Below are 22,966 nucleotides of genomic sequence, written 5' to 3'. Positions count from 1 at the left end.
TTTCTTTGGTTTGCTCAATTGAGTTTGACCAAATGTCTGCTCTGCGATATGAGATGATATTAGATCATTTTTGAGATTTAAAATGTGCAAGTAATCAAAATCCTAAATTGATTGGAAAAAATAGCATTCATCTTCATTAAGATACTGTTTTAGATTTTTTTATTATTGCCAGAAAACTACCACAATTTAAAGGTAGAAAGGTTTGACAACCACAATTTAAAGGTAGAAAGTTTTGCTTTGGATCACAATTTCTAAGAATTTCATTCTGTAGCTCCAAGACAGAATGATGTAGCACATTTTCAACACATAATGCAAAGATCCCATAAAACAGAATAACAGCACTGGGCGTGGTGGCTCATGTCTATAATCCCAGCACTCAGGAGGCTGAGGCAGGAGGATTGTTGTGAATTCGAGACTGGCCTGGGCTACAAAGAGAGCTCAAGGTCAGCCTGAACTGAATAGTGAGACTCTGTCTCAAAAAAAAAAAAAAATGACAAAAAACATAGAATAACAGGCAGGCAAGTGGATTGAGGAAGTACTAGTTACACTTGGCCTCATGTACAAATAACTAGTTATTTAGGTAACCTTAAGTTACAATTCAAATGCCCACTGAATTTTTGGTTGTAAAGAAAGATTCTCAATGCCAGAAAAGCATATGCAAGGATATGAGAATCAGTTTGAGCCCAGATGCACATGTCAGTGGACTTGATTTTGGTCAGTGTTTTATATAATTATTATTATTACTTTATTAAAATGTCCCCTAAAAGCTAGAAAAATAACTAAGGAAGGAAGGGAAGGTTAAGAAAAGTATTCACAATTTTTAAAATGAAGGAAGAGTTGGACATATAGGATGGTGACATGTCAACTGTCTCACTAGTATGCACAGTATATCAAAATCCACCAACTTGAAAATCTTACAGAGAAAACATTTCTATAAAGGGCATAGTGTTTCCAAAGGTGTTTCCAAAATTAATATGTAATGACTGACAATTTTGTATAATGTAGAAAAAATATTAATAGGGTGGACAAATGCAAAGCAGAAGGCAATTTATAACCTGAGTCTAGTTTGTCAAAAAGCTAGGGCTATAAATGCAGATCCCATAGAGGATAATTCATTGATGAGTGATACCAGTGAAACATATCATGGAATTAACAGTTACTTTTAAGAATTTTAAAAGTAAGAACTGGTTCATAGCACAACCAGGCATAATGAAGCAGCCACTACTGATAAAAGGGCTGCTAAAAATCACATATACCACCTTGAAATGAAGACAGAGAAATGATTTTTACTCTCATAAGATCTTCAGTTGTGATGAAACTGGACTTGGCTGAAAGAAAATGCCTAAGAGAACAGACGTTACCCAGGAAAAGAATAAAATGCCAGGCCAAAAGCCTGTGAAGGATAGGCTGATCTTATTTCTGTAAGATTCTTATTTCTAGGGGCTGGGGATTTAGCTCAGCGGCATAAGTGACTGCCTTGCAAGCAGACAGTCGTGAGTTCGATCCCTGGTACCGATAAAAAGCCAAAAAAAACCCACAAATTCTTATTTCTATGCCATGTGAGTGATGAACTAAAAGAAAAGACTCTCATGGTTTATCTGAAATCCCAAGAGTGTTCAGCAAACAAAGGCTTGAGGAATAGAGTAGGGGTCACATGGAGATCTAGTGCAAAAGCCTGGGTAATACAGTAATTTTTTTGAGTGGATAAGGGAAACTTTTTTTCCTATTGTTAAGAGACATCTAAAGGACAAAGGTTTACGACTCAAGGCTCTCCTCATCATGGACAATGCTCCTGTTCACCCATGAAATTTGGAAGAATTGGCTGAAGAATTCCTAAGGCTGTCAATTGAGATCTTCCCACCTAATCCAATTCCTTTACTGTGACCTATGTATCGGCAGGGTATAGGTAACTTTAAGAAACTATACTTAAAATGCTTCCAGATGATCTCAAATATACATGTAACCCTCAAAGAGTTGAAAAAGGAATAGTATAACATCCTTTCCTTTGTGCGGGTAATTAAGAAAACCCGTGTCAATGTCCCCAAAAGGACTCTGAGATCACCCTGAAATTAAAATTATACACGAGAGAGATTTTAAAGGCTTTGTAGGCTTTGTAGAGGAGCCTGCACCTTCATTGGCCCTTGTGAGTGATGACATTTTCACTATAGCAGAGTCCAGGTAGACAATGGTGATGTTGAGGAACAGTTGGGGAAACAGAGGAATTGTCTACAGATGAACTTTTGGCTGAGCCACAGAGAATGACAGCTGAGGAGATTTCTGAAGAGGAAATAGACTATCTATTCCACTTTGTCCTTGGTTCCCTAGATTCATATGTTTTCTGCCCTCAAGGGATTGAGTCTTCCATAGAGCGATGATCCTGGAACCTTCTGAGCAAATTTCTGACCTACTTGCAGAAAGAGTCCACTGAATATGTCAGAAAACAATAGAAGTTTTTAAAAGCCTGGATTAATGTCTGTAAATGAAAGCATTCTTCACGCGAGGTGAGATAGTCACTGTGGGAGTCAGACTGGACCAGGATTTCCTGGGTTAGAATTTATCATTTGGGGAGCTGGGGATTTAGCTCAGAAAAAGACAGGAAAAAAAAAAAAAAAAAGAATTTATCATTTGAACTCTCGGAAAGCTGAAAGTAGTTCGAGTCTCCGGTCATGCTTAGTAAGCCGTCCCACAATGAAGCAGTAGCCAATCAGCGATGAAAGCGGGCTGTCTGAATTAACCAATCAGGTGCGGTAAGATGGAGGGCACTTCCTGTGTCATGGCGCCGAGCCCTACAGCAAGGACTCATTGTCGAGAGCTCCCACCTGACTAGACCACTCTTTCCTGTGACTTCTGCCAGCTGCAGTCTGCATTGGGAGGATTCTGAGAGGCTCTCAGGCACACAATGGTGACGTTGTGGGATGGGTGCAGGGATGGGGTGGAATCGGGGACTCTGCAGAAGGAGGGGGCCAGAATGAGCTGTGACAAAAAATAGTCTCTGCTTCGCTCCAGAATCCGAGGTCTTCCGAAGCTTTGATTTTGTGTCATCATCCGTCCCTTTTCCGCTTTGCTGAAGCACAGGCAATTCTGGGTCCCTAGTATGCTTTCTCCATGTAAAACTTCCTGCCCAAAGTGCCTTTCTTGGCTGTCCTAGGCACGGGTCTGTCTCCACCTGTCTGACCAGTGCAGGGATTTTGGAGAAACCCTGGTTTCCACACTTAGAAATGAATAACACGTATCATTTTAATTATTTGTGTGAGACCTCTTCTCACAGTATTGTTACTGCATGAACAGTCCTTGTGCTCTCTCTCACAACATCGAGAACTGAGGTGAGCCAAATTATTGGAAATAATAATCAGAGCTCTCAGGTTTTCAAGAAGCATCCCTGGCGCGCTTGAGGTTAGCCCGAACTGCATAGCAAGACTCTTGTCTCAAAAAACAAAACAAAACAAAGACAAAGACAAAACGTGCGTGCTGAGGAAACTGGTGAGAGATCCTGAGTTCTCAGTAGTTGTTTTAAATCCAGAGACATCATGATAGGTGGTGAGGAAGCAACTGAGCAGGTGTTATGCTGTGCTTACATAAGATTAGCGGCTGTTCACTCAGTCCCGAGCTAATTGTACGTAAGCAGGAGGATCCATGTGAGTTTGTGGACAGCCTGTGCTTCCTTGTGAATTTAAGCCCAGCCTGAACTACATAGTGAGATTGGGTCAAAAAAACAAATACACAGCAAAACAAGTTTTGAAGTAATGAAATTTCCATAGAAAGCATATTAATGAATAGAATAAAAATGGTTTTTGAATACTCAAGAGGAAAAAGGAGTAAAAAGGAAATGGGACAGCAGGCCACTGTGGAGAGGGTCATAAGTCAGTATCTACAGCAATAAACTCCTCCTGACTTCAAATTTTTCATAGTGTTAAAAAAATTGAATTATCTGCTGGGTTGGTCTGAGATTGGATCATAAATCATAGGCTCAAAAAATGTTGAGGAATTTAGGAATGGATGAACATTTCTTCACTGACTACTTACAGCTCATCTAATGATTTTTGTGACAAAATTGAGAATTAGGAAACTGATAGATTCAAAAGTAGTATAGGCATTGTCTTTGCAGTAGAATGGAAAGGGACTTCTGATGGATACAAAAATTCTAAGATGCTTTTTTGTGTTTGCTACTGTTCAGGCATTCAACTCAGGAAACTTGCCCTAAGATACAGCCAGTCAAAAAAGTTTTAGTTAATTTTTGAACCCAAGTCTTCCTAATTTCCCAGGCCGTGGAAAACTTTTGATGCTTTTTCCACCTCTTTGCTTATTGGAATGAGAGACCTGTGCCACTTTGCCAGTTTATAGTTAGAATTATTAAATCACCAGGAATTAGCAAGATTTCAGTGCTTTGAGGAAAATAAATATCACTGGCTTTTTCTGGTGCACACCTAATGACATCCACCGAAGGGACAAGACAGGAGGATTATATCACCAAACACAGCCTGGATAACTGAGCAAGACCCTGTCTCAATATTAAATAAATATTTTGGGCGAACTTCCCCTTTAAACTAACCTGAGTAATGTTCATGAGACCCTGTATTAAGTTTAAAACAGTGAAAAGAAAAAGAAGTTATTTAGTGCAAATCTTAATTTTGAATTGTAGTCATTTTTCACACGAGGGGTACGTGCCACAATAGTTCTTATGATTGGGGATAGCAGTAATGAGTCACTACTCAGTCAGAATTAGGACACCACAGATGGACAACTAGTGATTGTAAAATACGTTATATTCAATCAAGTACAAGAGATATTTAGCATTTTATTATGAATTTGGCTTTTCATTACATAAATATCCACCATTGCAGGTCAAGTGGAGGTTATTGAATATTTTGTTCCAGTTACAGGAAAGTAGCTAAGGCATCTAATAATGCTAAATTTTTTAAAAGGTGAAATATGTGGTCTCAAACACAATTTGTATTGTCTGCTCTGTGCTTTGTTGTCATGATGGTTAATTTCCAAAATTGCTTACTACTTCCTCATACTCTAAAGGTCCTCAAAGGTGTTTACAAATCACATAAAAATTGCAAAATACTGTTTAATATTGCCTGTAATGTAAATTATTATTGGTCTCTTTGCCAACCACTTTAAAACTCCTTTCTTATGTCTGGAGTAGTGCAGTAAATGGATACACTAACAAGTAAATAAGCTCTTACAGTATGTAATAGCAAAACTTAGATGATAGATTTAAATAAGGGAAGATGAAAGCAATGCTGTAAAGGATAATTTTCACGAGAGACTGCTTTTTAAACCTATTTTTTCAAACCCCTTAAAAGAGAATACTGCAATCTACATATAATTCATGTTTTAGTGTAGAGAAGAAAGTACCACTGCTTACTTAATTACTATAGTTTACTGATAGTTTGTAAACAGTTTTCCAAAAAAATGGCATGCTGAATGAGTTGTAGGGACTTTGATTAAAAACATAATTGCATCAGGAGCAGAGTACCAGCTGCAGGTGTGCCTGTATATAAATGGAAGTTATCGGGTCCTGACCTAGATCTCCCAAACAAGTGAATGATCTCCCAAACGAGTATACGGTGGAGGTTAAATAAAAACAGACAAATTGTATGAATATAGGGCTCGAAGAGGGTCAAAACCCTTTAAGCTCTCGACTGGAAGGGCTAAGACAAAAGCTTCTCTGGACTGCCCACTTTATTTATGAAGTCCAACAACAAGAGGTGGGGAAACTGAGGAAAGCACAGGCAATGAGCAGGGGAGTCACTTCAAGGACATCTCCAAGTAATGAATCAAGTCAATTCAGTTGCACTGTCTTATCATGAAGGGAAGAAGTGAGACTGAAGGTATAATTTCTGCAGCTGCAGTCTCTGTTTTGTTAATTGGGGTTGGAGCCAAGTGTCCACAGGTATCTCTGGCCTCATAGGCCAGGACCAGTGAGTCATAGAGGTTCACTTACTATGAATCAACTCCCGTCGACAGCCAAGAGGCCTAGGCCTAGGACAGACTAACAGATAAACATAGAAAGCTAATTAGTAAAATTTAAATCCTGCTTGGAGCCGCTTCATAGTGATCTCCAAAAGGAAGGCACAAACATGTTTTCTGTGTTGGAAGGAACAAGGCATACATACAGTGTGGGGGGAAAGGGGTGAAGGAAGATAGAAAAATCAACATCTAAACCAGGGTTTTTCCCTGAGCATGTTTTACTGGAGATTGAACCCAGGCCTTTCTTTCACTCTGAGTGACATCCAGCCTTTTATATGTTTCTTTTTTTTTATTTTGAATTTGCACTTTGGGTCTTGCTGTAGAGCTCAGGCTGAGCTTGATACTATTTTCCTCTGGTCTCAGCCTCCCAGAGTGGCATGATCACAGATGTAGATCACTAAGCACAAATATAAAGTATGATCACAGTGCTTGATTATATTAAATATCATCAATTATTCATTTTAATGTCAAGGTTAAAAATGTTTTTCATTGACAGTGTGTGGAGGTCATTCTGAAAGACTTCTTTGGAAACTTGATTCCGTATCACAAGTAGCTATGAATTTGAAATATGTTCTGTGTGTAGTATAATTTTGTAAGTGAAACTTTCCCTGGATTCTAGAGGAGAAAATTTATGACTACCATAATTTTCTGCAACATATGAATGCCCTTCTCTTTTTGTCTTAAGTCATTTTGAAGCAGTATATTCATTTCTGTTCATGAAGTAACTCTGTGCCAAGTATTCAGAACTTCAGAATAATGACTTGTAATGAAAACATCACATGCCTTGGACAGCAGTGTTCATTTGAAGTGATGTACTAGGACTGTGCTCCCAAACTGCTAACATTTTGGGTGGTACATTGATTTTGGGTACACTGTATTTTTTGTAGAATTGGTTAATGCTCAGCAAACAATACACACTTGAGTGAAAAAGAAAATTTGGGAAAAGTCAAAGTTCAACCTAGAATTGATTGTCTGTGTTCAGTACTGGGATCTTGAGAAGAGAGGAGTTGTATACTGTGAAGATGGCTGATTGTGATGTAAAGAAGCCCAGACCTAAATTTCCTGACTTTTCTGTTTCCCGTGGTCACTGTCTTGATTGAGCTACCCTGGACTGTAGAGGCCCTGAGATCTTTGTGTCACCTTGGAAATATGTTTAACCTTCTGAGTGTGGGTTCCCTTACGAATGGCAGTGAAGAAGGGGTCTTCCCTAAATAGCTTCCCTTTTGCTTTTTATTTGCAGCAAGTTTCTTGTTTAAAATAGAAGTTTCTTCAAAGACTTAAAAATTGCTCTTTAGATTTCACCATAAGATTTTTATTTTCTTCATTTAAAAATGAGTATGGGGGCTGGGGATTTAGCTCAGCGGCATAAGCACCTGCCTTGCAAGCAGGCGGTCATGAGTTCGATCCCCGCTACCGATAAAAAAAAAAAAAGTAAAAAAATAAATAAAAGTGAGTATAATATTGATTGCTTGTGAAGAAACAAAGCAGCAATTATTTGCTCAGTATTTGTCCTAAATATTTGTAAAGATCCATGAATCATTAAGAAGGTGAGAAAATCAGTGTTTACCTCCATTGTGTTTCCCTTATTTCATATAACTACTTACCTGGCCATAGAGTTTTGTTTTGCAATCTGTTTGGCCCTTAAAAAATGTCATGGAACAAAATCTTATTTGGTTTAACATTTGGAATTGGAATGAACTAACAAGATTAATGTATCAGTACAATTTTCATTAAAAGATTACTTGAGTATTGTGTCAGAGAGCCTAATGGATATAGCATTGTTGGGAAGTTCATATTTAGGCATTTCACTCTCACCTACTCCACTTCATCTGGGGTTGTGTTATTTAAATTTGATTTCTTTTATTTATTATCTACCATATATTTAAAAATACTGTTTAATTTTCCTGAAAGTGATAAGAAACTGGTATTTTGCTGGAATAAGAAAAAACACTAGTGTGTAGATCATAAAAAATTCAAATTTGTACACTTCATAAATAACGGAAATAAACAAATTAATGTGAATATTGTTATTGGTAATTTCCTATGTAAATATTTTATATCAAATTTACTTTCATACATTTTGGTGAGATTTAATGATGGTAACAATATAAGAATCTTTGGTGTATTCAAAACATTTCATCATTGGGCACTTGTAGTGGACAAAAATACACATATGATAAACTCCCTACCTGACTCAATTTTTTCTTGCCTTATTTTTGATCACTTTCATTCTTTGGCAACTTTTCCTCAGTTTACCATATGTGATTCTCCATGAATAGTGTTGTTTTAGTTTCTTTTCTGTAACTTCCAGTAATTATTATAGAAGTTACACAGGGAAATATTTGGGAATTTTTTTTCTCACTATTAACAAATGCTGATGTCTGAATCAAGGAAAAATTACTTCCTTATCAATTCCATTGGTCTTGATGTTTAAGATTTTTCAAATTTACAATAATCACATCTATCTACAAGAATAGAAGCACAATGCATTCTCCTTCCTTGCATGAGACTGTTTTCTCGCACACCTCAGTTTTCTTAGTTTTCTCAAGACTTGGTTTTTTTTTATTTTCAGTGTTTCTCGAGTCAGATGTGTTTTATATTTTTGAAAGATTTGTGTTCATTGATCTTCATTCTCTATATAGAATAATTATATTGTGTGTACAGTAAATATTTTAGTTTGGTTTAATTTATTTTATATGGTTTTCATAGACTTTAATTTCTCCTTCTAATTCTCATGGCTACTTGTTTCCTCTGAGGAAACTCTTTGTTTTTCTAAAAGTTATTTCTCTATGAAATCCGAAGGCATCTAAGTTTATCTTTCCCATTTCAATATGTAATTTATTTACATAAAATAGAAAAGTTACAATCTAGATTTCCAAATGCATAGTTGTTTTTCCTTGACATAAATAAAACACACTGTGAATACTGTCTTTTTATTTTATTTTATTTTAAAGAGAGGAAAAAAAACAAATAATACAAATTTTCAAAACAAGATACTAGGAAATTAACAACAGTTAATATATTGCATATTGATATATTCAGAGTAGTTGCTCAGATTCCAAGATGTAGGCATATAAAATTGATCAAACAATATAAGCACAAACTGTTCCTTTCAGTGTCTCATTTTCTTAAGAGTAAAAAGTTCTCAAGTGCAAAAATAACACAAGAGCCAGGGCATAAGTGCCTGCCTGGCAAGAACAAGGGTTTGAGTTCGATCTTGTACCATGAATCACTATTCTGTTTATATGTGGAATCTTAGAAGTTTGCCTTACTTTCCTAAGATTCGTTTGTCATTCTCTACTAAATGCAGATTGTAACAAGTGTAACATGAATGTGTTTTATGTAAAGTGTGAACTGTCACCTTGCTCATGAGATGTTGAATTTTGTCAGTCTGCTATTATTCTGCACAGTTCTAATTTTTGAAAACTGCAAAGAAGTAACTTATAAGTGACACAGTCTTTTCTTTTAGTTTTGTTTTGTGAGTGTAGTCTGACATAATGTCTCAACTTGAAATCTTGACTGACCTTGAAGTTACCTCATAGCTGGGGCAGGACTTTCAATTCCTGGCAATCATCAGACTCATGGAAATCTTCCTTCATCACTCTCCCCAATGCTGAGATTATAGGCAGTTACCATCACATCTGATTAAAGTTTTCCTTTTTTAATTAGTGCCTAATTGTAATATCTTCACTTCTAATGGTTTCACTATTTTATACGTACCCTTCCCTTCATTGATCTCAGTCCTAGGAATTTTCATGTGTGAGTGGAAGGTGGTCATTATGTGTCACTAAACTGTAAGATAATACACCAGCTGACCTCTAATTTAATTGTATGTTGACTTGCTTCAAGAATACTGTTTTTTCAATAGCATTTTAATACTCCTCATAAACCTTTATTTTCTTTTTTATTGGTATATTTTATGTATATAGTGATAACATTTATCTTGGAAATTTGCACCTGTACATGGTATATCTTGATTCTTTTTATTCCCCTCTTCTGCCCTTAGTTCAGATCCTCTTCCCCTCTTTATTTGTAAAAAAATTTCCCTATTGTCCTGTTCTTGTTTTCTTGTTCCTTTTTTTCTTCCCCACATCCCTGTATTGTTCCCCTACACATTTAAACATTTTCTTCTCAGATGTCTCAAAAACAAAAAGTAGAGGAGCCATTTTACCCAACTATTCCCTTTTTTGGTCTATTCCCAAAAGAATTAAAAGTGTCTGACCACAGTGAGGTGTACATGCCCATATTTATACTGGCACAGTTTGTAATATGTAAATCTTGGAAACAACCCAATTATTCATTGACTGATGAAAGGATAAGTAAGATGTGGGGTTTTTATACAATGAAATACTATTTGAAATAAGAGAGATAAAAGGGATAGGGATATAGCTCAGTGACACAGCACCTGCCTTGCAAGCCGACAGTCATGATATTGATTCCTAAATACTGGTAGAAAGATTAATTAGATACATTTCTATTAAATGGGCAATCCTAGAGAGCACACTCTCAAGTAAAATAAATTAGACATGTGTAAATATCACATGGTTTCTCTGTTGTGAAAAACCAAGTGTAAATAAGGAACAAAATGCATATACTTTATTTAATGTTCAATAATATTTTTCTGCAAACCAGATCCATATTTCAAAATGCTGCCTATGTACAAAAAAGAATGTCTTAACTATGAATTATCAGATTTCAAGATGTATAATCTGTGGTCCGTCCAAAGCATTTATTGGATACTTTCCTGATTCCGTTTTTGGGGAAATCATGATCTGCAGGCACCTCTATGAGCTTTGCTTTAGAAACAATGCTTAAGTACAATTTCTGTTAACCTACCAGGAAACCTCTGCTACAAATCTGCTGTTACTGTAAAACAGAATAGCAATCTAGCATCAGAATTGCATATGAAACTGCATACACGTGTGTTTGGTGACACAGGCATGGAGTTTATAATTGAAGTGACATCCACAGTTCAACTTTCACAGGAGTTTAAGTTCTCAGGGTATGAGTGTCATCCTTCTTCAGGAAATATATATGTGATTACTTAGGAGGCAGTGACTGTGGAGGATGTAACTGTGAACTTCACCAAGGAGGAATGGGCTCTGCTGAATCCATCCCAAAGGAAGCTCTACAGAGATGTGATGTTGGAAACATTTAGGAATATAAATGCTGTAGGTAAGGAAGACATCATTTTTTCATATATTCTATGAGAGAGCATTGTTTCTTGCTGATAGGTACAGATTCATTAAATAGAGTGTGAAGACATTTTGAGTAGTATCTCAGGTACCGTTTACATTATACTATGACTATAACTTCCAACCACTAAATTTATATAATGATATGGTGACTTTTTGTATTTCTATGGCTACAATTCAGGAAGAACTTTGGACTACCAGCAAAATAAAGAATACAGAAATTGTTCAAGAGATCTAAGGTAATTTACATTAATAAAAGCAGTGCTTCTTAGGAGTTGCCATATGAGCAGAATATTAGAAGGAAACTACAAATCTGGCCATGTACGCATTTATTTAATTTCACAAAATTTTTCCTAATATGTATATAGGTTAATTTTATATAATGTGGAATATTTCTCTATGCAATTATACATATTCCTGAATATTCCAATTCAGGAAATTTAGTAGTAATATTATGCAATGAGAGGTACTAACTCATACATTGGTATAAACATTCCTTCATGATCAGAATCATGAAAATATATGAACCTGCATTTAGGTATTGTGTATACACATATATGAAAAGAATAAATCTTGAACTTTGGCAGGAACTCATCTTTAAGTTTAATTTGAGATATACATTATCTAAAACATTGCTACCCTGGAAGCAACTTTCAAAATGCACATGAATACTTGTGAAATAATTGATGTTTGAAAACATCCTCCAGAGAATTTTGCGCATTCATGTTTTAAAATTCTTAGTGTGCACTGTCATAAGTTATTGTTAGGAATATAAAACAGAACCATTTTTAGATTCAATATACAGATGACTCAAAAAATAAAAATAAAAGTTTGCATTTGGTCCAAGCAAAATTCTCCATATGCATATACTAAAGAGATTTAAAAGTATCATATCTTCATGACATACATGTACTTAACCACAAAGCAGGGTCTGTGTATTCACAACAGCTAAGAACTGGAAACTTCTCAATATCTAAACTCCAGTAACAGCCTAGATGCCCATCATTGTGTTTATGGAAAAGGAGAATATGGCATAGGCTCAACATGGTGCTACTTTCTTACAATCTCAGTAGTTGGTAAGCTGAGCCAGCAGGATGACAACATGAAGTGCATCCTGACCAAATGAATGATTAGTGGGAATCTCTCTAAAAATAAGAAATAGAAAAATTAGAAATTATTTTATTGCTCAGACCCTTGTTTAATTCTCATTACTGAAAAAAAATGCAGTGCAGATATTCAGCTAAGCAAAAGAAGAGACTTGTATCTTCTTGGGGGTGGGGCTCAACTCATAATGTCAGATGAGGAATTCCAATACAGATATTGAATTGTCCAGTGTTTTCTTTTACATGAGATACTAAAATATAAATTAGGATGTAAATTAGGAAGGGAAGAGTATTGGGGGAAAGGTTTACAAAAATGTGATACATGTATGAATCTGACTTAATTTCAAATTGACCATATGCATTGCTAACATTTAACACTTTAAAATTAACAATGAGTATCATCTGTTGGAAATGGGCATTTTGGAGGCATCCTTCAGGGCTTTCAGCCTACTGACTCTGAAAATAGACAGTCAAACCAGAACTTGTCCTCGTAAATTATTGATATGGAGACAATTTATTGTGGTTGATATTTTGTTTCTTTACAGAAATGAAGTAGCAAAATGCTATCCTTATAAAACTTGCAGTCAACATGGAGACATATTCCTTAATACTTCAGATGCTAAGATAGATATGCAACAAACTGCTTTCAAGCCAGCTGGAAGTCTTATTTGTGGAGAGCCCCTGATTGGGCATTCATTAAATGTGTCCATTTTACATAACACTGGAGAGAAGCCAAATGAGTATTTGGGATGCAGTGACAAGCTGAGTAAATGTAATGAACATGAACAAACCTGCAGTGATTTCCACTCCTTTCAGAAGCATGCAATATCAAAGAGTGGAGAGAAGCCCTGTCAAAATGAGCAATATGGAAAATCCTCTCAACTTAATGAAAGAACTCACTTTGGAGAACAGATAATTATGGGTCAGAAAAGTTTGAAAGCGTCTACCACCCCCAATGGTTTTCAAATCCATGAAAGAATTCACACTGGAGAGAAACACTATGAATGTGAACAATATGAGAAATCATTTACCAGATGCACTGATTGTCAAAGCCATGAAAGTACTCAAATAGGGAAGAAACCTTACGTATGTAAACAATGTGGGAAAGCTTTCACCAGACGCTATTATTGTCAAGTACATGAAAGAACTCACACTGTGGACAAAACTTATATATGCAAGTACTGTGGAAAGGCATTCACTATACACCAGTCTTATCAAAGACATGAAAGAACTCACAGGGGGGAGAATCCTTACATGTGCAAGCAATGTGGGAAGACATTCTCTACATATGGAACTTGTGAAATTCATAAAAGAAGCCACACTGGTGAGAAACCTTATTCATGCAAGCACTGTATGAAGGCATTCACTACACGACAATCTTGTAAAATACATGAAAGAATTCACACTGGGGAGAAACCTTATGTGTGCAAGCAATGTGGAAAAGCATTCTCTATATGGGGTAATTATAAAAGACATGAAATTACTCACACTGGGAAGAAACCTTACATGTGCAAGCAATGTGGAAAAACATTCAATTTGAGGAGTAATTACAAGCGACATGAAAGATCTCACAATGGAGAGAGACGTTATGCATGCAAATATTGTGGGAAGGCATTCACTGCACATGAAACTTGTCAAATACATGAAAGAACTCACACTGGGGAGAAACCTTATGTGTGTAAGCAATGTGGGAAGGCATTCACTACAAAAGGTTATCATAAACTACATGAAAACTTTCACACAGGGAAAAAATCTTATGTGTGCAAACAATGTGGGAAGGCATTCACTAAACATCAATCTTGTCAAAGACATGAACTCAGTCACACTGGGGAGAAACCCTATGTGTGCAAGCACTGTGGGAAGGCATTCACTTCCCCCCGGTCTTGTCAAGGACATGAAAGGACACACACTGGGGAAAAACCTTATGTGTGCAAGCACTGTGGAAAAGCATACAGTATAAAGTCTAGTTGGAGAAGTCATGAAAAAACTCACACTGGGAAGAAACATGTGTGCAAGCACTGTGGGAAGGCATTCGCTATACACCAACATTGTCAAATACATGAAAGAACTCACTCAGGGGAGAAACCTTACATGTGCAAACAATGTGGGAAGGCATTCACTACACAACAGTCTTGTCAAAGACATGAAAGAAATCACACAAACAAGAAAATACAGTAATGTGGGCTAATGTGGGAAAAGATTTGCTTGTAAGTCCTTATTCTGTTTTTTGTGTTTGAGACAGGGTCTCGCTATGTAGTTCAGGCTAGCCTTGGGCTCACTTTGTAGCCCAGACTGGTTTTGAACTTTGAATGATGCTCCTACCTCAACCTCCCGAGTGTTGGAATTACAGGGGTGCATAAGTCTTCATTTTATATATAGAGAGCTCTCACTGGGGAGAAACCCTATATATAAACAATGTGAGGCAAATATTTGGTAAACATATTTTTCATCAACTGTATGAAAGAAGTCATACTGGAGAGTGATCTTATATATGTAAGCATATTTCGAAAAACTTATAAAGGGAGTCTTGTACACATGTAAGTGAAAATTTTTATGTCAATATTTCTTTATGATTTTCCAGAAACTATAATCCCAGATGGAGATCTATAATGTATTCTTTCTGTTCTTTCAGTAAATCATCTGAAAAACCTGAATTGAGTATGTATAGTGTTTATTAGAATCAATATTAATATATTTTATGTAAACCATGGTCTTTGAACCTAATATATATTATGTTTTAATACAACATGAGTTGAAATATATTTCTCACTTCCAAGTATGGTTATTATTTTTGTAGTTTTTATTTTTTTTAATAGGCAGGTAAAAAAAATAAATATAATTAGTAGTTTTAAATTGGCATTTCCCACTAGCTTTGATTGAAATTTTCTTGGTGTATACAGCTCTTTTCTGTATACAAATGATAGCAGTGAATTTGATTTATAGTATACATGTGAACATGAATACTTTGAGACATTTAGACATGTAATTTTTATTTATTTTGGTACCAGAGACTGAATACACAACATTGCACTTGCCAGGCAAGTGCTTATGCCACTGAGTTAAATCCCCAGCCCCATGTAATTTTTAAAAGTTCATTTTTTAACATGTAACTTGTTGATTAGTAAATGTTTTGTTTTTCATGTCCTAATTAGATAGCTGCAGGTATCTCACCATAACTGTAAAGCACATAATTTTGCTTTCATGTGAAAGTCAGTATGATTTCCGTAAAACTTTATTTTCTTATCATCATTTTACTTTTCATGCTTACACTGTTATGAATTTTAATTTGGTGCTAATTTTATCACAATTTATACCAAAATTGCGAAGGTTGTGGCACATGAGATGGACTGTGCCTTGTCTTACAGAGGACATCATGAACTGTAGTATTGTAACTATCAGAGCTTACTAAACAGTTTTAGTTTATAAGCATTTATAAGATCAGCTTGCAGTGTCTGCACACACACTCAGATGTGGAAGAGTGCAAAAGTTTTGGCTGTTCACTGGATCTCTGTCTGTGTCATGGAGCCCACTATAATATCCTGTGTGACTCTGTGAGCAGACCAGTGGGTCTGTGCCAGAAGACTGAATGGCCTGCACTGGAGGTTAAAGAGTGTATTGGAAGCAGGAGGTGGCTTCCAAGTGAGTGAACACTAGCACACCTCCACAGAAACACATGTAAGCCTTCCTTTTTTTTTTTTGTTTCTTTTTGTAACCTGGCAAAAATCTTTTCTAGAGCAGGCTTTCCACATCCATAATTAGCTGGGCCAGTTTCATTGGTCATGTAATACTCATTTCCTAGACACAATCAGTTAACTGACACTATCCACCACTGACAACCTCACCACTACACATTTCTTTAAACCATGATCTCCAGGTAAAAGACAAATTAATAAACAGTCTTTTTTTTTTTTTTTTTTTTGTCTTTTTCCTTTTTATCCGTACCGGGAAACGAACTCACGACTGCCTGCTTCCAAGGCAGGCGCTTATGCCGCTTACGCCCCAGCCCCCATAAACAGTCTTAACATGTTACAGCCATCCTACATTCAAATGGAACTGCATTAATTCCCCTGCCCACAATAGTAAGGAAGTTTTCTTTGTGTGATGCTTACTTGTAACATTTTGTAACTGGGACATTATAATAGGTTTTGTAAGACCTAACCAATGTTAAGTCTTATTGGTATATTAAACTGGAAGAACGATACAAAAAAACTTACAGTAGTTTTGCAGCTTATCATGGGGCTATAGCTTGTATTTAGAATTACTCATATGACCCATTCTGTATTCCATGGATTTCAGCAAGCAGTTCAGTGGTTCCTGATCTTTTCCCCATGTGGGACCCTTACTTTCCTTCCTGGAGTTTGTGGACCATTTGACGTTCTACCTGAATTGAATTGTTAGTTTCCCATTGACTTTATTAACAGCATGGTAATACGAAAGTTATTTGACAATTTTGAAGTAACTGCCCAAGAGGACAGACATTACCCAGGAAAATAATAAAATGCCAGACCACAATCCTGTGAAGGATAGGCCATCTACTCTCTTGGTTTATCTCAGATCCCGAGTGTGCAGAAAACAAAGTCATGAGGAATGGGGCAGGAGTGATATAGTGATCTAATGCAAAATCATGTGTAATAAAGTAATTTCTCTTGAGTGGATAAGGGAGACTTTGTTTCCTATTGTTAAGAAACACCTAGAGAGGGCTGGGGATTTAAAACAAAACAACACCTAGAGGACAAAGGTTTAAAACTCAAGGCTCTCCTCATGATGGACATTGCTCCTGCTGAAACATGAAATTTGGAAGAATTGGCTGATGAATTCCCAAGACTCAGTCAAGTTCCTCCCATCAAATTCAAAGGCCAATCATTGCATTCACTTGCTTTATGAACATGCTGTCAAGAAAAGAAAGCACACTAGCGATCCAGATTTCTGATGTTCTTATGGGAGGGGATTCTCCTTCCAGACAATAACCACTTTCTGTTTCATCCTCCCTTCAAAGCAAAGATTCGTGAACTTGAATAGTGAGTAAATATAGTAGTATCGGGTTCTGTCCTAGATACCTGATCTCCCAAACGAGTGTACAGCAGAGGTTAAGAGACAAATTGTATGATTTGTAGGGCTTCAGGAGAGTCAAAACCCTTTAAGCTTGAGGCTTCGAGGGTAAAGACAAAGGATTCTCTGGGTCAGTCCACTTATGCTAGGACCAAGGACAAAAGATGGAGAAACAGGAAAGTGCAGGCAATGAGCAGGACCTTTGGAGTCACTTCAAGGAAGTCTCCAAGTCATGAATCAAGTTAATTTGGTAGCACTGTCTTATGAAGACATGGTAGAAGTGAGACTGTAGGAGTAATCCTGCAGATGCAGTCTCTACCTTGTTAATTGAGGTTGGAGCCAGAGTGTTGCAGCTGTGGCCTTATCTTACCCTTTGAGGTATCTCTGGCCTCACAGGCCACTACAGGCCTCAGCCAGGACCAGTGATTCATAGAGGTTCACTTACTATGAATCAGTTCCTGACTCGAGGCAAGGGGCCTAGGCCTAGGACAGACTCACAGATAAACATAGAAAGCCAATTAGTAAAATTTAAATCAGAGCCACTTTGTAGTGGTCTCCAACGTAGTAGAAGTTATCATTTCTGATAAAATAGGCATAATTTATTACTTTTTGGTGATACACTGGAAAAATAGGTTTCTGGCAAATTACACAGATTATCCAACCCTTTTAAATATGAATGAGTTAGTTAAGGGGTGCTTGGGAGGTTCATTACACGTTATAGGTATTTCCATTATTTCTTGTGGGAAAATAATCTTGACTTACAACCTACTTGAATCACAGATAGTCTTGGAGAACAATTGAGTTTATAAGTAAAAGGTGCCTTGTAGCTAGAAATAAAGGACAAGGATACCTACTTTATGAGATCCAAGATCCAACAAGAAGAAAAAGGGACTCGGGAGGGGTCCAGATTTCAGATTTGGTACCTCAAGTCACACTGTCACGTCTTAATCAGATGCACCAAGAAGTGTGTTTTACTAATAGTCTGTACATCTCTTAAGTAAAACAATGTATTAACATGTGTATCACCTGATTCCAGCTAATGTTTTTCTAGAAATACTGATGTTGAAAGGTGCATAATTTCAACCTGTGATGAGCTGTGACAAGGCCAAGAGAGCGTACAGTATAAGGTCTTTATCCCAGCCTCAGCACCAGGAAGTGATCAGGTGAATCAAGTAGTGTTGCTGTGTCTAAATTGAATACCTGATTTTATTTTATTTGACCTTATTTTATTTTAATTAAGGGGTTTAAAGTTAACTTTTGGCCAGTGGGAGAAAAACCGAAATGTTAAGTCCGAAAGCTGAGACTGAGACCTTGACTGATCAGGGAGACGTCTGGCAAGAAGCTGAATAGGAGAACCAGGGCCACTCCCCTCTGCACTGGTATGTGGCAGAGTGGCCCATGGGAGCCCGGAGAGTGATAAACCCAGGGTGAGGAGCAGCAGAGAGCGTGAGCTCTGTGGTCCAGGTGGGCGGCTGGGCAGGCAGCAGAGGCTTAGGGGGAACATTTGGGGTGCATTGGGCCAGGGGTGCCTTGGTGCATCCATTGCCCAGGGGGCCTTCCCCCATCGGGTGTCCAGCCGTGACCGACACCGCTTTTATGGTTAGGAGAAAGGATGAGCCCAGAGAGCGGACCTGAGGAACAGTGGACTGCCGAGAGGACGGGGTTCCGCGGAGAGGGGAAGCCAGGGCTGCACCGTGGGGTGGGAGAGACGTCAAAGGAGCAAGGGAGAAAAGTCCAGAAAGGGAGCAAGCTTAGCAATCTCAAGCACCAAACATGAGGGAACTGGGGAGCTTCCTGGATGTAGAGCATCTTGTAGGCAGAGTTAGAAAAATAAAGAGGAAGACATGGAGATTGGGGCAGAGGGCTTTGCCAATCTGAAATCCCAGCAAGATCTGGCCCAGCAGAAGCTGCTGAAGCTGTGGAAACCGTGGTCTGAGGATGTTGCCAGATGACCTGAGCTGAGAGAGAGGTTCAAGAGAGCTTAAAACCTTCCAGAGAGAACTTGTCTTCCTTCCCGGACCTTGGCACCAAAATGTGGCATAAATAACCAGCGGAGTCCACCAGGCTGGGGTAAAGGGAACATGGCATGGAATTTATTGCGCCTGGGTTCAGGCGGAGAGCACCGTAAGACCTTCTGCCCCACCCTCGAAAAGAAAAACGTGTCCTTTCATAGGGATAGAGAGAAGGCAGGGGACATGAGACCGCAAGATCTCAGTGAACACCCGTAGTTATAAAAGTTTCCTAGAAACCTTGCATCTCAGTGGGCTGAATCCTTCAAAGTGTCCCTTGTAAATTTCTGGGCGTCTTCAGAACCCAAAGTTGCGCGTCCTATCTTATCTCCTTTCCCATGTTTGCCAATGACAGTCTTGGTGCTGAGCTGAGTTCCCTGCAGAGAGAAGTAATTCTGTCAAGCAGGCTGGGAGCTGAGAGAGTCAAGCCAGCTTGGACAGTTAGCGCTTTTTTGCTTGGAAATATGTTTATCTTCAAAATTCAGGTATTTTCTGGGAAAATGCCTACAGTTTGAGGGAGATGGAATGAGTGCTTCTCTTTTACCTTCACTCTTTTGCAGAATACTACCGTTATGCTACTCCATTATTTTCATGAAATTGTATTCCTAAGGGCCATATATTCATTTTCATAGGGGAAAATGAGTAACTGAGAGAGTGTGTGAAACTCTTGGCAGTGAAACCAACTGCCTCATTTCCAATAGCAGGTCTTGTCTTTATTCCATTTTGTATTAGGGTTATCTAAACTCGTAGTTGTTGTTTGTTTCTGTTCATTTGTTTTTGTATTGAGAATCAAACGAAGGCCCTCACACTTGCCAGGCAGACCCTGTTCCACTGAGGTACATCAAGGGCCATCGTATTTTCTGACATCAAGGGATTGATTCTTCCGCAAGGCATTGACCCTGGAACGGTTTGAGGACATTTGTAGCCACCCACTTTCAGGAAGAGTTCACTGAGTACATTAAGAAAACAATGAAAGTTTTGGAAAACCAGAATGAAAGCTTTAAGTGCAAACATTCTTCATGTGATGTGGGAGTGCCATCATGGGAGAGAGACTGGCCTATAAGTTTCTGGGTTTGAATTTATCATTTGAGCTCCACTCATTCTGGAAAAAGTTTGCTTCTTTTGCAGTGCTGTCGGTCTCTGGACCCTCAATGGAGAGCAGGAGCCAATCAACGATGAAGGCAGGTTATCTGAACCAACCAATCAGGTGTGGTGAGGGAGGAAGTCATTTCCGGTGTCGTGGCGCCAAACAGCACAGCCAGATCTCATTGCTGAGCGCTGCACCTGACTGCCCCACTGTTTCCTGTGCCTTCTGCTGGCTGCAACTACATTGGAAGGGTTGGAAGGATTGGGAGACTCTCACGCAGGGAGGACGGGTGCAGGGACAGAGTGGAATCAGATGAGTTCTGGAAGGAAGGCACCAGAGTGAGCTATGGCAATGAATCCTCTCTGCTTCGCTCCAGAATCAGATGAGTGTGGGGCTTTGTGAAACCCTTGGTTCTATATCCTGCAAAACAATTGTTGTTTTAATTGTTTATGTGAGACCACTACTCACAGTGGTGGTTGTTACAAGCTCAAAAACCCAAAATGTCAAGCAGGCAGTCATGAGTTCGATCCCCGGAACTGATAAAACAACAACGACACCAAAATGTGCTATACTTTATAACTTATTCTCTTCTTTAAAACTTGTGTAATTGCCAGTTAAGTTGCAACCTTGTAACATACCCATGTAACCCCCTCCTGTCTTCCCTGGTTCCTGTGTTCTGTCTCCCTGGTTCCTTTTATGGGGACAAACTGATCCTAAGACCCTGGCCCCTCCCCTTGCAGCTTGCTACTTTATAACTCCCTGCAGCCCCTGGCTCTACACACACTTCCCTGGCTGCTTTTCTGCGACAGTGCTGCCACTGAGCTCAGCTAATAAAGAGCTTTTTAAAACTTTTTGGAGTCCGTCATTTTTCTGTGCATATCATTTGGGGCTCCTCTGTCCAGGATTCCACCTTTTATGGGATTTACCCCTCCTCCCCCACTACTCTATATGATGTCAGGATCTTTTTGAATGCGACTTCCTTCTACCAGCAAGTACTTACTACTTTCATTTCACTCTGCAGTTTCTCCCTTTCTTATGTCCCGTGTCAAGTTTCCAGGAGATTTTGCCAATATTAGGGTGGGTTATTGCCATGTGAGGGAGAAATTGACCTCCACTGGGTGCAGGGGAGTCAAGCTTTCAGGCTTACTCCCATTTGATGACATGTCACCAAAACCTTGTGTTAGCTTTTGTCTTCTTGTTCTGTCCCGGATTCACCCATTACTGGAGAATTCTTGCAATTTAAGCCCGATATAATATGTAACCTGCCTCCTAGAGGTTTTTTAGTATCAGCTGATTAACTCAAGTTAACTAAATTAGATGATTTTTTTTTTTTGTGGGGCTATTAGGGTTACTCAATTGAAAAGCATGCTCTTCCCTAGGCTAGACTGAAGCTTGCAAAAATTTGTTATTTTAAAATTCATGGGGCAGGTCTGTGATCAACAAACAGAAGAGTGGCCACCTGGTAATTTTTTTTTTAAAGAGGATAAGATTAAACAGAATAAAACAGAACAAAACATCATAAGGAAACAATTTTAAGAAACACGGATTTCAAAGCAAGTCCACTGGAGATCTTCACTGTCTATCTTATTGTCTCTAGTTTTCTTCCAAATAGTTGTCCCCATCTTCACACACACTGAATACATACTTAATGTTATAGAACTAATCTAATCATAACAGGATGATGAAGGCTTTTTAGGTCTTCAAGACCTGACATTGGGGAAGTCAATAATGACTGCCATAATGTCTCTCATTCTCTTCAAAGTAGCTGTCTTTATCTTTACATATGCTGAAATTGAACATAAGAGACTAGACTAGTATCACTCTAAACAGTGAGTAATAGTATTGCTAAATTTTACATCATAATGCTACAGAACTAGCACTTGTATCTTAGTGTCTCTCCTTCTTCAGTGTATCTGTTCGTTACATTGTGCATTATATAATCTGTTCCCATAAACTGCTTAGAAATTCTCCCCATGTGTGAATCTCTATATGTATATCTATCCTTTCTGCATTATAGGAAAAAACAGATCAAAATAAGACAACAAAACAAATTCCTAGAAAAACATGAAATGAAAAAGATATATAAAACCACATTATTAGGTGATGTACAATAGTTAACTATGCTTTCTATTGTTATTTTCAATAGAATTGTCCACATCATTGGACATAATATAATTGAACATAGCATTACATAGCTATTTCAATGAAAACACAGCATTGGAGACATTGTACGACTTCAAAGGCAGTTAATAATCAACCCAGAATGGGTATCATTGCATTATGTCATCTTCAGAGTAGTTGCCTCTACTCTTAGACTTGATACTATCAAGCATATCAAATTCAAATAAAATCAGTCAAGGCAAAACAGTGGTCTAACAAATCAGCTTCAAATAAGATCAGTCATAGCAAGTCAATGTAAGTAAAAAAGGGCTTCAGTTTAAGTTAATAGGAAATTAAGGATAGTTACTGTGGTATAGCCTGTTACTTTTGGGATAGCTATCTGTGTCTTCAAATCTAGTATGAGTAGACAGACCAGAACAAAATAAA

At 37.9% G+C, this 22,966-nt stretch overlaps 1 protein-coding gene across 2 annotated transcripts; it reads left to right on the top strand.

Annotated features, from left to right (window-relative positions):
• Positions 1-2,753: 2,753 nt before the first annotated feature.
• LOC106027010 (zinc finger protein 14-like) lies at positions 2,754-21,271 on the top strand. 2 transcript variants are annotated; one of them, XM_013149358.3, is made up of 4 exons: positions 2,755-2,902; positions 11,025-11,151; positions 11,353-11,410; positions 12,820-21,271. In XM_013149358.3, the coding sequence occupies exons 1-4, from the start codon at positions 2,900-2,902 to the stop codon at positions 14,450-14,452; spliced, it is 1,821 nt and encodes a 606-aa protein (XP_013004812.1). In that variant the 5' UTR covers positions 2,755-2,899; the 3' UTR covers positions 14,453-21,271. The 2 variants fall into 2 exon arrangements, with proteins under 2 accessions (XP_063110256.1, XP_013004812.1); XM_063254186.1 differs by lacking the exon at positions 11,025-11,151 and having other exon boundaries at positions 2,754-2,902.
• The last annotated feature ends 1,695 nt before the right edge of the window (positions 21,272-22,966 follow it).

The sequence above is a fragment of the Cavia porcellus genome, unplaced genomic scaffold (assembly GCF_034190915.1).
Source record: "Cavia porcellus strain 051 isolate PalLab524CR breed Dunkin Hartley unplaced genomic scaffold, mCavPor4.1 scaffold_8, whole genome shotgun sequence".
Taxonomy (NCBI): Eukaryota; Metazoa; Chordata; class Mammalia; order Rodentia; family Caviidae; genus Cavia; species Cavia porcellus.
The sequence above is the reverse complement of the archived record's forward strand: the minus strand, read 5'-3'. Positions and strand labels throughout refer to the sequence as shown.

Bases quoted from the DNA above. Each gene is read 5' to 3' on its own strand.
- LOC106027010 (XM_013149358.3), top strand. The intron at 11,152-11,352 runs GTAAGGAAGACA...GCTACAATTCAG, and splicing joins TAGGAATATAAATGCTGTAG to GAAGAACTTTGGACTACCAG. The intron at 11,411-12,819 runs GTAATTTACATT...GTTTCTTTACAG, and splicing joins AATTGTTCAAGAGATCTAAG to AAATGAAGTAGCAAAATGCT.